Source organism: Canis lupus, chromosome 35 (assembly GCF_048164855.1).
Source record: "Canis lupus baileyi chromosome 35, mCanLup2.hap1, whole genome shotgun sequence".
Lineage (NCBI taxonomy): Eukaryota > Metazoa > Chordata > Mammalia > Carnivora > Canidae > Canis > Canis lupus.
The window spans coordinates 14,984,942-15,000,092 of record NC_132872.1 but is presented as its reverse complement, the minus strand read 5'-3'; the positions used below and the strand labels follow the sequence as shown (position 1 = coordinate 15,000,092).

The 15,151-nt window shown below is 44.4% G+C and overlaps 1 protein-coding gene across 1 annotated transcript in view; it reads left to right on the top strand.

Moving 5' to 3' along the window:
* Positions 1-11,121, top strand: part of PLCXD2 (phosphatidylinositol specific phospholipase C X domain containing 2) — a 49,183-nt gene extending 38,062 nt beyond the window's left edge. The window contains exon 4 of the mRNA XM_072812489.1: positions 4,980-11,121. Coding sequence (XP_072668590.1) covers positions 4,980-5,139 — 160 coding nt within the window. The 3' untranslated portion in view covers positions 5,140-11,121. The remainder of the gene's footprint in view (positions 1-4,979) is intronic.
* Positions 11,122-15,151: the final 4,030 nt, after the last annotated feature.

Below are 15,151 nucleotides of genomic sequence, written 5' to 3'. Positions count from 1 at the left end.
TCCCTGAAAATGTGTATGTAGAAGCCCCAGGCCCCCATATCAGAATGTGACCATAGTTGGAGACAGGGTCTTCAAAGAGGTGATTAAGTAAAAATGAGGCCACTAGGGTGGGCCCTAATCCAGTCTGACAGGTGTCCTCATAAGAGGAGGACATTTGGACATACAAAGAGCCTCCAGGGATGTGTGTGCTCAGAGATAAGATGATGTGAGGACACAGCAGGAAGGCGGCCTCCTGCAAGCCAAGGAGAGAAACGTCAGAAGAACCCAGACCTGCCAACCTCTTGATCTCGGACTCCCTGCCTCAGAACTGTGAGAAAATACATTTTTGTTGAAGCCGTTCAGTCTGGCATTTTTCTGTGGCAGCCTTAGCACACTAGCGTAGTCTCTTAACCACAGGGTGGCCTTGGACGAATTTCCTGAGGTCTCTGAGCTCTCTTTATCGCCACTCAAAGGGTTAATAATATGAACAAAACTATAGCGTCTTAGTATGACCACACCTACCACAGTGACTGGCACTAAAGAGGCAGGCCATCTCTCTGGAAAACCCAGAAACACAGAGGTCAGCCTTCTTCTCTCAATGGGCTTCAAAGGCAAGGCAGGTTTCGAATCCATGGCTCTGCTCATGGGACCTGGTGCTTCACGGGCCTGTCGGCAGTACCTGGCTCAGCTCTCTGCCCCCATCTCTCCTTGGTAAAGGCCAAGAGTTAAGAAAATAAAGCGGCTTCTCCTCACAGTTCTACATTTTCCTGTCTTTGTACATAATCCGGGTTATTTGATCCCTGCCTTGAGGAAGGTTGATACATGCAACCCGAAGCTGACAGAGCTCTTTGTCACCGGAGACCCGCAGGTGGATGCCTTTCCCACATTTCTCCTCTCAGGCTCCAGGGATCCCCTGTGGTTTGGCTTTGGCTGGAGTCACCTGGAGTCGCCACCAGCCTTGAATTCTCATTTCCCCATGATGACCAGAAGATGGCGCCGGCATTTCATACCTAAACACTAAGCAGTGGATTTGTTGTTGGTTTTTTGGTTTTTTAAGTAAGCTCTACACCCAATGTGGGGCTTGAACTTGCCACCCTGAGATCAAGAGTCGCATGCTCTACTGACGGAGCCAGCCAGGCACCCCTGACGAGTGGATTGTAAAAAGAAGTCATGGGACACCTACGTGGCAAAGGCAGTTGAGCATCTGACTCTTGGTTTCACCACTCAGGGTGATCGCAGGGTCTTGGGATGGAGCCTAAGTTGGGTTCTCTGCTCAGCTCAGAGTCAGCTTGGGATTCTCTCTGCCCCTCAGCCTCTGTCTCTGTGTGTGTGTTGTGTGTATCTCTCTCTCTAAAATAAATAAATGAATCTTGAAAAAATAAAAAATAAAAAGAAGTCCTGAATGGATCAGGTTCAGGACTACAGTGGCCTTCCTGTGGGCCACTGTGTATTCCAGGTCTCTTTCGCCAAGGGAAGACGCTATTTGTGGTGTTCCGTTGCTAGCCTTCAGATTATCTCTAGCCTACACTCTACCATGTGTGATTCCTGCTCTGGTGCCAAACACTCATAGTGCTTACTATGTCCCAGGAAAAATTCTTCTTTTTTTTTTTTTTTTTTTTTTGTTTTAAGATTTTATTTATTTACTTGAGAGAGGGAGCATAAAAGTGAGAGAGAGAGCATGCATGAGGTGGGGAATGGGGCAGAGGGAGAACGAGAAGCAGACTCCCCACTGAACAGGAGCCGGATGCGGGGCTTGATCTCAGGACCCTGAGATCATAACCTGAGGGAAGGCAGACGCTTAACCCGCTGAGCCCCCCAGGTGCCCCCCAGGCAAAGTTTTAAGCACCTTTCATGTATTACCTTATTTAATTCCCCCCCAAATCCATACAAGATAAGTAATAGTAGTATCCCCATTTTACAGGGGGAGAGACTGAGTAATGAAGAAACTGGATAAGGTCAAATTAAGGTTATTAAGTCTTCAGGAGACCCAGTTAAAAATAGACTTACTCCTGTGATGGTGGTTTTTTATTTTATTTTTTTAAAAGATTATTTATTTATTTATTCATGAGAGACAGAGAGAGAGGCAGAGACACAGGCAGAGGGAGAAGCAGGCTCCATGCAGGGAGCCCGACGTGGGACTCGATCCCGCGTCTCCACGGTCAGGCCCTGGGCTGAAGGCAGCACTAAACCGCTGAGCTACCTGGGCTGCCCGGTGGTGGTTTTTTAAATCCTACTTAGCTTACTAACATAAAAATGCAAATTGAGGAGCACCTGGGTGGCTCAGTGGTTGAGCATCTGCCTTTGGCTCAGGCCATGATCCTGGGGTCCTGGGATTGAGTCCTGCATGGGGCTCCCCACGGGGATCCTGATTCTCCTCTGCCTGTGTCTCTGCCTTTCTCTCTGTGTCTCTCATGAATAAATAAATAAAATATTTTTAAAATGCAAATTGATTTATGAGATATGTTTTAGCCCATGGTCAGTGGGTCCACTGAGTGAGGGAAGCGACCTGGGACTGATCATCATTGTCATGGAAGAGGAAAAGAGAGAGGAAGGCGAAATGCTAGCAAGGCCCAGACAGTGTCATCTAGGAGGAGACTGAGGGGTCAGGATGTATGCTCAAGGGAGGGCAGCTTGGAAGGAGAAGATGACAGTCAAGGAGGGCAGCCCAGGTGGCTCAGCGGTTTAGCACCGCCTTCAGCCCAGGGCCTAATCCTGGAGACCCAAGATCTAGTCCCACGTTGGGCTCCCAGCATGGAGCCTGCTTCTCCCTCTGCCTGTGTCTCTGCCTCTCTCTCTCTCTCTCTCTCTCTCTGTGTCTCTCGTGAATAAATAAATAAAATCTTAAAAGAAAGAAAGAAGATCAAGGAGAACGTCACCAGAGGAAGAGAAGGGGGCCCGTTAAGGTAAAAGTATTTTTAATTTTGGCCTAGAGCAAATCCTTCCTAAAAATTCTCCTATCCATTAACTAAAACGTAAGCCATGGGTTGTATCTTCCTTAAAGTCTCCTCAGCTTATCAAGTATGTAGTGAGCTGTTTTTACCACGATGCCAAACTATGCAGGATACTTCACTATGCCTTCCTCTCTACCCTCCATGGTATTTACATTTCCTGCTAATACAGAAGGCATCACATTAAATTGTCATTTGTTAACATCACCAAATTGTGAGCTGCCTCGGGCAAAACATTCTGGCTATCAAATAGAAAATTCTCGAATTATAAGATGTGACCAACAGACTGTTTGTGAGGCCACTGAGTAAGTATTAAGAAGCCACATATACTTCTGGAATAACTGGGTATCCCTATGGGAGAAGTGAACCCTGACCCCTACTTCATACCATATATAAAAATTAGCTTGAGATGAATCTTGGGCCTAACAGGAAAGCTAAAGCTTATAGAAGAAAACAGGAAAATATTTTTGTGACCTGGGACCAAACAGGGTTTCCTAGATAGGTGACAGAAATTATAAAAGAAAAAAATTGGTAAGTTAGACTCCATCAACATTAAGGAATTGAGCTCTCCAAAATTATGCCTTTAAGAAAATGAGTAGACAAGTTGTAGGCAAGGATAAAACATCAAAAAGCACATCTGAGAAAAGACTAGTATCTAGAATATATAAATAACTTCTACAACTCAACAATTAAAAAGAAAAAAAAAAGAATGAGTAAAATAATTGAGCAGGTACTTTCCAAAGGGGACGACAAATGGTCAATAGTCATATTTTTGCATACCTGCTGGAATGGCTAAAAATAAAATGGTGAGTTGTGCCAAATTTTGGGAAGGCTCTTAAGTAACCAGGACTCTCGTACTTTGTTGGGAATATATAATGGAACAAGCCCTTTGGGAAAAGATCTGGAAGTTTCTTATAAAACTAAATGTAAATCTATGGTATAATAAAGCAATTTTAGTCCTCGGTATTTTTCCAAAAGGAATGAAAATAAATCTCCACAAAAAGACTTTGGTAAGAATGCCCATAACAGTTTTATCCATAATATCCAAAACTTAGTAACATCTCATTTATTCCTGAGTAAGAGAAGTGGATAAACAAACTGCAGCATATTCACGCGGTGGACTAGTGCAGAGATTAAAATGAAGAACACGCTACTGATGGATGCAACGACATGGGTGGATTCCGAAACCGTATTGCTGAGTGAAAGAAACTCACACAAAGGAATACATATTGCCTGAATTTACATGAAGTTCTAGAACAGGCAAATTTTATCAATGGTAGAAAAAAAAATTAGGATAATTGTTGCCCCTGGGGGGATGCGGGCAGGGATTGATGAGGAAGGTGCACGCAGGAACCTTCTGGGGTGCTGGTAACGTTCTGTACCTTGACATGGGTTTGCATCACATGTATACACTTGTCACAAGTCAACTAGAAACACTTAAGATTTCCCCATTTTACCGGATGCAAGTTTATGTCAAAAGAAAGATTTAAACAGTATTGAGTCTCTGTTAATGATATACGTACTGAGGTATTTGGGGCATGTGTAAGGTGCCCAAATACCAGGTGTTTGCAGTTGAAATTTGTCAAAAATATAAGATGTTTTGATGGAAGGATAGAGTGATGGGTTGATGGGCAGATATGTGGCAAGCAAGTACTGTAAAATATTCGCGGTAGAAGAGAGGTGGTGGATGCACTTACTGTAAATTTCTTTCAGGGTTACAGTGTGTTTGAAAATGTTTATGATTTAAAAAATAAATTAAAGAACCTACCAATAATTAGGCTCTTGACCTTAGTCTTTCAAGGTCCTACCGACATGGTTATCTCTTTGGTGCTTGAGACAAATCATCTCTTCCAGCGCAGACACCCTGGGAGTACAGTTCTCTAGTGGAGGAGACATCACTTCATCCCTGAAAGAGACACATCGCTTAAACAGATGAACCACTGGGGGCTTGTGCTTTCATTGACATACTTTTGTCACATTAATGGAAATGTCTTTCTTCCATTTCTGGAAGAGTTCTTTTAAACTCTGCTCTCTGTTCTCCCTTCTGTGTAGGAATCTTCCTGCCATCCTGGACTGGGTGAAAACTCAGAAGCCCGGAGCCATGGGAGTCAACATCATCACTTCTGACTTTGTGGACCTGGTGGACTTTGCCACGACTGTCATTGAATTGAATGACCTCCTACAGGAGGATAGAGCTTTGGCTAAATGCTGATTTGATTTTTGATTTAATGTTGACTTTGTTGATCTCGGCCAGAGTTCTGAAGGGTTTCCTATTAGGATGGCCCTGGGCAGTGATGGGAAAGTAGGAGGAGGAGGGCATTTTACCCTCTTCATAGGGCTATTTGGATAACATACAGAGCTTTTAATTGCATTTTTCCCAAAGGAGACTTTTAAAAAACTTTTAAGTCCAAGGGAAGAAGCATGTTTCATGTGATCAAAGTCAGGGTCTTCCCAGTGGCTCATGATATTGAATGTAATAGGGAATTGGGGTCTCCAGGTTCCATTGAGTGTCTCCTACTTGGCCCAGTTTCCTGCTGTCTTCCAGGACAAATGTTGTGTTTGAGCCAGGGAGAAGACTGAACCCAAAAAGGCATTTTAGTCAAAAGAATGGCTCATTGCAGGTGTGGAAGGCCCTGTGGGGTGGCTCTAACATCAGCCTAGGGCTTTGAGGGAGAAAAGGGCCAAGCACCGGTTCTCTCTGGCATGTTGAATGTCACCACTTCTTCCCTTAGAGAGTAAGACTTCTTTATCACCAGGCTATTCCAGCCGCAAGCTGTTCTCGCATAGCTTGTGCTTGGGAACTGGTCACCTTCATTCTTTAGATAAACAGTGCATATCGCCTTTGGTATCAGAAATGTGTGTCCCAGTCTTAAAACACTGATTCCTTTCTATTTCTATTGGCCCCTTCTGAAAAGTGAAAGGAGCAGTGGTGGGAGATCCTTTCAGTGTGGGGCCCAGCAGGAGATAGACACGCATGTTTGTTGCATGCCACGTTTCTTTGGTTTAATCCTATAACTTTTCCCAAAATGGCTGCCAGGTAAACTCCTGCCTCATTCTGGCAAAGTCTTTTTTGGAATGGGATCTTCAAGCCAGGTCTTGGAATGGCATTTCGTTGCTATCTGCCTAGGACTCTGGTCCGTGCTGTGACACGTAACGCCGACGGAAGGCATCTGGTTTATGGCACCGGGGAGGCAGACTCAGTATGTGTGGGGAAGTGCAATGGATTTAAGGAGGAAGCCCCAAGTGAGTTTGGAGCTGTTCTGTAACTCCTTGAAAACAAGACTACCTCGGGACATTCAGGATGACTCGTGTGTCATCAAGGGAGAGATACCCAGTGTTGGAACATTTCCAGCTTGTGTCTTGATTGTTCTACTTTCTGCAGGTTGTTTTGAGCCTGCTAATCACCACTGCAGGAGGGCTCTGAAACTCAAGAGGGGATTCTTCTTTTTTTAATTGATAGGAGGTACTTATCTACAAAGAGCCCTCTTGTGTTTTTATTTATTTATTTATTTATTTATTACTCTATTTATGCATTTATTTACTTATAGATTAAGTATCTTCAGTGCTTCTTACCTCGAGAGCACTCACAAAGGAGCTTCCTGAACTTTGTTCACCTAGGCCTGATGCTGCCCATGCCTTTCAGGACTGTGAGTGACCTCTGACACACTCTGACCCGGCCGCAGTTGTTCCCAGCTCCCCAGTCGTGGTGGGACAGGGAGCCCGTGTGGGTGTGGTCCAGACCTGAGCACCCCCTACCCGGCCATGCACCACAGCAGAGGATGCTACGGGTCATGAAGAACTCTTGAGGAAGACTCCAGCAGGAGGTCACAAAGGAGGGAGCCAGAAAGAAAACTGGGCATGGGAGTGTATATGCAGGGGTGCTCCTCAGAACTTTCCGAGGATCTCTAAGGAGATGTCCCTGTCTGGATTCTTCAGGAAGAAAGATAACCATGGAATCCTTGATGGATGTGTGTGTGCACGAGGATCGTTGGGCCAGCCCCCTGCGGCTTGCCATTTCTACTCCGCCATTCTCATGGCTGGGTCTTCCAAGTCGCCTGCAGAGGGGGGCACCCGGGGTGAGCTCCAGGCGCATGCCCCAGCCTTGGTCTTCCAGACTCCACTGGAGGTCAAGTCAGTTCAGCCCTGACCTGTAGCATCCGCAGCTGAGGGGGAAGACACAACGCAAATGCCTCTGGGAAAATCTGGTTTCACGTTTCCTGCTCCTGCATTTGAACCCCTTCTCCCAAAGGTTTCTGGGATTGTCTTGTCAATTTCTGAGGGCCTTCTCTGGGAAGGAGTAAGAACGGAAATGCCCTCCCTTTCTCAATTGTTCTTCAATTCTGCTATTAAACCCCAGTGGCAAGCTCTGAAATCCCTGGCCTACCCTCAGGGATTTCTTTGTGTCCTTACTGTTTCATTTGGTTTTATTTTTAACTCTCTTGGTCAATTGCTAGGGACTAGATCCTTGCCCCTTTTAACCCTTTGTTACTTGGCAAAGAGATCAGGAGGCAAGAGGAGAATTACTCTGCTCTGTTTTATTTGAGCCTCAGCTTTGCCCAGGTGCTTGGTGCTATGAGGCCAGGTGTGTCGGCAGGTATCTCCACAGGATGCCAGTGACACCCAAGGGCTGCTGACTGTTCAGTGAAATGTTTACTTGATTTTTTTTCCTTTAGTTTTAAAAGATATAATTGCACTTCTCTTGGGTTGTAACATGTAAGTGCACCTCAGTGTTTGCCTGGTAAGACGAAGTCATCGAGCGTGACACAGAAGCACAGAAAATGATCCCAAGGTCATGTGTGTGGAGTCCTGCTGCATGTGGCAAGTGCAGGTGCTCACTCCCTCATAGTGCTCTGAGTTGTCATAGTGCTCTGGTTGCATTCTGAAATTCTGCACAGGATTTCTGGGAGACCGGAGGAGAAGCATTTGCAGTTCACTCTCGATAAACACCCTTGAATTGGCAGATTCTCTGCTCCAAGGAACAGTTGTTTGACATATCACAAAGGATTTGTGCATTCTGCTCTTGGACCTAAGGCCAAGCAGGCGACTCCGTGATAGGACAGAGGGAGTAGGTCTGTGACTCATTCTGCAACCGCCAACAATAATAATGGTTGACCCAACCACATCATTTATTCTCGTAAGATCCAACAAGGTTATCGTGCTTCCTCAGAATTCACTTCAAGATCAACTAAAAAGCTACTTGACTGAGCCAAAGAAGGCTTTAGTTTCGGAGGATTTGGGGCCACAGTTATTCTGAAATGTAAGCTGAGTTTTTCATGAACTCTCTGGACCATTTGCCACATTTCCATGGCTTTGTGGCAGAGAGGACAATCACAGGCTTCAGTTAGATTAGAGCAGTGTTTAAAAGGCTTGGACTTGGAGCCTATTAGAGGTACCACTGTGGTTTCACGGGCACAGAAGAGAGTCTTAGGGTTGGGGAGAAAAGTCAAGATAGAATTGATGGAAGGGAATGATAAGTTATTGAGGATTTAATTTTAAGTGAATGGCAGACCTAAGAGGGTCATGCCAAAAAAACACATGTATGCTGTAGGAGATTCTCCAATAATTAACTTATTTTTCCTTAGCACCGAGTCCACAACCCCTGAATTCTTGGGAATAGTTAAGCCACAGTACAAACCCAGGATTTTTATATAAACTCAAAGAAAAGCACAAGATCTGAGCCCAGGTCATGCTCAATCTTAAGAATCCTAGTTCTTCTTTCATGACCTCACATTCACATCACAAAGTTTGATCCTGTTCAAGAAGACAACGTGGTGGAGCATTCTGGAATAAAATGCAGTTTTGTGGTGGGTCAGGATTTCATTTCTTTTTTTTTTTAAATCCTGCCATACGAAAGGGCTCCCCAACGAGACATTATTACAGCCTGGCAAGAAAGCGTAGTGCTTTCTAAAGGTAGAGAAACAGAAGTTACAACTGAAATGAAATGGTTTCTGTTCATGGAAGACCTAGGACTACTACACAAGTTCAGGCCATCTTACTGAATGAGTCCGTGCCCCAGTTGAAGTTTCTGTGATGTTCTTTATTGGCTGACTGCAATTTTTTACTCTAAGTCCTGGGAAATGGAACAGGCTAACAAGTGGGGCACTGCCATGAGAGTTCTCCCGGCTGAGCAACCAAGTAACCCTAGGCTAAGTCTGCCTTGGTTCCTTAATCTGGAATAAAGATGCCGTCTGCCACTTTAGTGCTGTTCTGCAAACCTTGGTTGACTAGATCCCCAAAATTTCAGGCCCCTTATGATTAAATTAAATGCCTTATACTCAGGGAGGTGCCCGGTTGTGGTAATTCCTCCTTGTGTGGCATGGGAAAAGAAATGCTATTTGGGTTCATTTCTCAAAAGTGTGGTGTAGGATCACAGAACTAGTGCAACGCCGGCACCTTTAGTAATCCATATAATGAGATGAGTGGAGCTGCATGAAATCTGCTGCTGCACACTTGAGCTCCTGAGAGGTGGGCTTTCCCAAGTGCATGCGAGGTCTTATTATGCCAAAAGGCAATGAACAGAAATTGGTAACATCAGATGTCCATACTGACAGGAAGTTTTTTTTGTATGGCAAAGAACATGGTTGTCCCTCTAAACTCTACCAACTTTTCAGTACTCCTTGGCCCTCTGCCTCAGACTGCTTCCTAGTATTTGCCATCATAACTTTGTCACTCGCAGATATTACCTAGGGATACACAGCAGTGAATTGATTAGGTGGTAAGTGATTTAGCTGGAAATTAATTCCAAATGAAAACAAACAGCTCTTTCTTACCCCAGGAGATGTACTATCTCCTTACCTTCTGGCTTCCTCAGCTTCCTACTAGACATGGTGACACTAAAGCTACTATCTCACTGTGTTGGCCCTTAACCTAGAAGAATATGGTACAAAATACTATTGATGTTGTTGAAATAGCACAGTCTTAAACACTATAAAAAGATTCTAAGATAACCCTTTTGATCCTGCAGTGGATATAGCATCGTAGTCTTTCCTCCAAAAAAAACCAAAAAACACCTTACTCTTAGGAGTTTTCAGCCTCCTTTCTAAACCACATAGTTTGGATAGTTTTTTTTTTCTCTTCCCGGGGAACTCAATCCCACAGTCTATTGAGAAAACCTCATCAATAGTCTAGGGGCATTTCCATCTCATTCCTTCTGACCTCCGCAGAAGACCACTTCCTCCTCTCATCTCCTGTCTGTCCTTTATCATCTGCCAATCACTATTCATAAGAATTGGCAAAACTTACACAGAAAGGCACACACTCAATGATGCCCAAATGCACTCTTATCACAGGTGATTGCTCCTCGTTCCCCAGTGTATAATTCTGACCCCCCCACCCCCAACACACACACACAGAATCTGATTGGAACCCAGAACCTGAGGCCAGCACTTCATTCAAAATGGCAAGAGCTTGCTCACCAGCTTGGAGCCCAACAAGAAGCACAGCACTTTGAAGTCAAACAGGCCTTCGGTCGCTTTGTATATTTGCAGTTTTACCTTTGTTATTAGTCTGTAGCACTAATAACACTTGAGTCATGAATCTGTAGTATCAATATGATAAATCTTAGGACATATTCTAGACGCAGTGGTACCTTGCTGCTGTTATACTTACTAATTTATACCCCCAAATTAAGTATCACATGCAGATTGTGTATGCATTGTTTGTACTGTATATATGCCAACTGTAATACTTAACCTCGCTGAAAAGCACTTAGAAAATACAGAGATTGTTATAGTCAGAATATATCTTGGTCAATTCAGATGATAGGTGAATCTGATAAATAGGCTCTTAGATACTACGTTTGTCCTCTATGCTTGTTTTATACTACAGTGCATGCTGTTTGCTAAGTGAAGTAAAAATAACAATAAATTGTACCAATTTTAAGGTTAGAGTTAAAATTTTACATACATGCTGCTTGGTACTCTGAAATGTATTTTGTGGCTTAATTATCTTATTCACACACATTTCACTTGGCTTTTTCCCTCCTAGGAAATAATTGTTCAAAAATATTTCTCCTTGTAAACTGGATCAAACTGCTTAATTCAACTGAAACATTGTAAAGCCAGATTACCTCATTTTAACTGTGAAAAAAAAACCTAATAGATATGATGACAGTATGTCTTTTCTTGTATTTTAGTTGAACTACCTAAATAGGCTTAACCCTAATAATAAATATAAAATGTCAGTGGGCACTTTTCCTTGTTTCTATAAGCGTTTTATTCTTGGCCCACTTCTAATATTGTTTCAAGGCTATAGACCCAGCATCAATAAGGTATCTTATCATATGATGTGGATGAAGGCATATCGGAATTGGCTGCACATGCCCGTGGTCCCCAGGATGAGCAGGAAATGTGTGCACAGCCTCGTCACCTTTGCTTTTCCAAGCTTTACCCCCGGCACTTCAGCTGTTTGTTGTAGGCTTGGGCCAGGTCCTGGGGGCCCCAATACTCACCCGACCACCGTCTCCAGCCCGTGTTACTCTGAGTGACTACCACATGCCCGGAGATAGAACAATGCAGAGATTATATGTTTGTGCACACACAGAGTAAATAAGAGTGGGCATCCAGGCTCTGTTGGCAACGAAGATTCCGCTCTTTCCCTTGTTCTTTCCTAATTCTTTTTGGTAGGATACCTGAGCCTACTTAATTTTAGTGAATTTCGCTTTTTGCCCTATGCCTTGCAAAAAGAATGGGTTGAGGTGAGAGTCCTGTGTATGAATTTAGCAGAGATGAAATTAATTCCGTTAATTCCATTCATTTCATATAGTTGAATGTTACCACAGCTAATTAGGGATAATCACATTCTGTTCAAGTTAAGTAGCAATTGAAGAACAAGGTCATAGATTTTTCACCTGTATTTTTAGTTAGTCTTTAGTAAATCTACCATCCTGTCTTCTGGTTGGCTTTCATAAACACCACATTCAGTCATTCCCATTTTTTTTTAAAGATTTTATTTATTTATTCATGAGAGAGAGAGAGAGAGAGAGGCAGAGACATAGACAGAGAAACAGGCCCCCCTTGCAGGGAGCCCGATGTGGGACTCAATCCCGGGGCCCCAGGATCATGCCCTGAACTGAAGGCAGACGCTCAACCACTGAGCCACCCAGGCATCCCCACATTGGGTTTTCATAAAAAAAAAAAAAAATTACACAATGAAGATAAGGCTGGGTTTAAACGTAGGCAAAGTGGGTAAAACCTGCATGGTGTAGTTGCAGACTGTACCGGCCGGCCTCAATTTCTGAACATACACTTGGGTTGAAACATTGCTCTGTGAGAATGGAGCCGGTACATTATGTACAAATTAATATTTCATATTATAACTGGGTTATGAACATTCTACTGAGCACAGAAGCTATGGCAACAGGCATTTCAGAGATGCACAGCCCTGTGTTTCTATTCCCACTCTAGCACGTCCTGGCTGTGTGACTTTAGGCAAACTAACATCTCTAAATATACAGGACATAGGACTAAATACCTCCTCTAATAAGTTATTGAGGAGTTCACATAGGAAACTATACAGAAAGCATTTTAGCACAGAGCCTGGCACTCAGTACCTTCCCAAGAGTAGTTCCTAGTCCTGAGGATGGAGACTTTGCACCCACCTCCTCCGAGGACCCAGCAGCACAAACCCTTCGACATGGCTAACTGCTACCTCTTGAGTTTACTGGTAAATGAGTTAGCAGAAACAAATTCATAAGAAGGGAAGCAGTTACATTCAGATAGTGAAAGGGAACGTACTAGATCACTGCACCAGCTACGCATTGATCACCATGGGGTTCATGCCACTGGTGCATGCTGGATGGTGTGACGTGGAAGGTGGTCACGTCCTTGAATAGTGTTCATGTCATTAGCCACTTAATCATTCTGATTAGTAGAGAGGAAATCTCAGCTTAGTGATGAAACCCCTGTAACCCTTATGTACCTAGCAAAAAATTTCAAAAAGGCAACATCTAACGTCATCTAATGTCATTTTGCTTGGTTGTATGTATTCTCTGGGTACCGTCCCTTTATGGCAAATGATAATGGGTTTTCAACTGTGATATAAAATTTCCTTTCAGGGGCACCTGGGTGGCTCAGTCGGTTAAGTGCCTTTGGCTCAGGGTCCTGGGCCCCCTGCTCGGCAGGGAGTCTTCTTCTCCCTCTCCCTCTGCCCCTCCTCCCTGTTTGTGCTCTCTGTCTCTCTCTCTCTCTCTCTCTCTGTCTCTCTCTCTTTCAAATAAAAATCTTTTAAAAAAAAAAAACTATTTCAAAATAATTTTTTAAACTGAAGTTATAGGAATGACCTTTGCTCATGATCCTTTCCGGGCTGAAGAAATCTGCAGTTGACCGTACCCCACACTTTTGTCAGGAATTGGGTTTGGCTCTGCTCTTTTCGAACATTCTTAACTAAATAAATACGTACATAAACAAACTGCTTTTTGAGATGGACAATCCCCTCTTTTGTCACAAGGAGACTGTCCATGTCCCCTGCAGAAGTCCCTGCCCAGACCAGCCTCTGCATGCGGTCCTGGGGGGGAGGAGGCCCGGGCCCCTGGGTCCCACTGTGGCCACACCGGGTTCCAGGGAATACTGGGAACAAACCTGGCTGCTTTGCATCCCTGAGGTTAGGATGCCTGGATGCCTCGGATTTTTGCTGTGTTTTTTTTCTTCCCCCAGATCAAGAATTCTTCGTGATCAGCAGTATGTTGCTTTGTTTATCCCTCTGTAGCTCTGCTCACTGCAGCTGAAGGAGTGTTATTATTGTTAAGACTTGAAACCTTTCATTCTCAGAGAGGGTGGAAAGGTGCAAGGGAGGGACAGTGGCCGAAGCCCATGTGCCTCAGACCTCACCCAGGATGGCCTGGGCAAGTGCCAGTTAAACAAAAGTGCTAGTCAGACCGGCTGTTTGCACAGCTGGGCAGTGTTTTAGGAAAGCACTGGAAGGGGGACACAGAAGTGTCAGCCTCCGTCCAGTAGCATCCTGCAACTGAGAAAAGCCTTGGGCAAGCAGATGGCTTTAATCTAAGGGGCCTTGGTGTCTAAAGATTGGGATTTATCCTGTGGAGAAAGGCCCGCAGAAGCAGAGCTCTCATTGCAAAAGGGGGCCACTGAAAGCTAGTCTTTGTTTAACCTGAGAACATCTCTGCTTTGTGGCCTGGAGACTTTCCTATCTTGATCCTTAATGGGTGTCTGCTCAGTCGAGGCCTGAGTCTGGTTTCTAGGCCTCCATGAAGTCTGCGTGGACCTGGAAGAAGGCATTAGATTGCCTTTTGCAAAAGCTGCCTCCCAACAACCTTGCAGGTTTAGGACTAACTGCCACACGTCAGAGGGGTTAGCGGACTACTTCAGCGAGACCAAAATGCCCTGACATCACACACAAAATTTTGGAAGTATGTGCACTTCCTGCTGGTAGAGGATCCGTAGCTCTCCTCAGATTCTCAAAGGAATCTATGATTCTAAGAAATTTACACACCACTGTCTGTCAAGTACCTGTGAGAATGGACTATCATTGAGAGGTTGTTGAGCAAGCGAAGATGGCTGACAGGCTCGTACCAGAAAGCCTGGGTCTTTCCTATTTAAAAAAAATGAACTAAACTAAGACTCATATGAATTTGTTGATTATGGATGCTCTCTTTCAAAAAATAAAGTTGGATAAAGGAAGATAAAAAGGAACGGACTAAGCAAGTCCAAGGGACCCTGAGGGAGAGTCAGATGGGCTCCAGCATGAGAGGGCGGTAGGAGATGGGAGAAACCAGGCACACTGGCAGACACGGACAGTGACTGGGTGCCCTGCACAGGTCTGAACGTCACATTTCGAGGGATGTGGACAGGTTGGAGCCTTTCCAGAGAAAGACAGCTAGGAGGGAGAAGGGTCTGGAAGTCGTGTCACATGAGAAACTAGAGATGCTGAGTTTAAAAAGGACTGAGAAAAAGGTGATGGGGATATCTTCAAATATTTTCAGATTGTTACATGACTGAGGTATTAGAATCTTACGCATTTAGAGGTGAGAGGACCAGAGAGCATTTGTCCAGGTGCTAATGGCACAGGAGAGAAAACGGAAAACCAGACAGAAAACACTGGCCTAACGCAGAGCTGGGACAGGAACCTGGTCTCTGAGTCTCCTCCCAGTGTCCTACCCCAACATCTGCAACTGCCTCCCTGAGTGCCTGATATGCAGGGAAGAACCAGGACCCATGAGTTGGCATCGCAAGAAGGTAGAGTTTGGCCCAATAAAAAGCACTCCTATC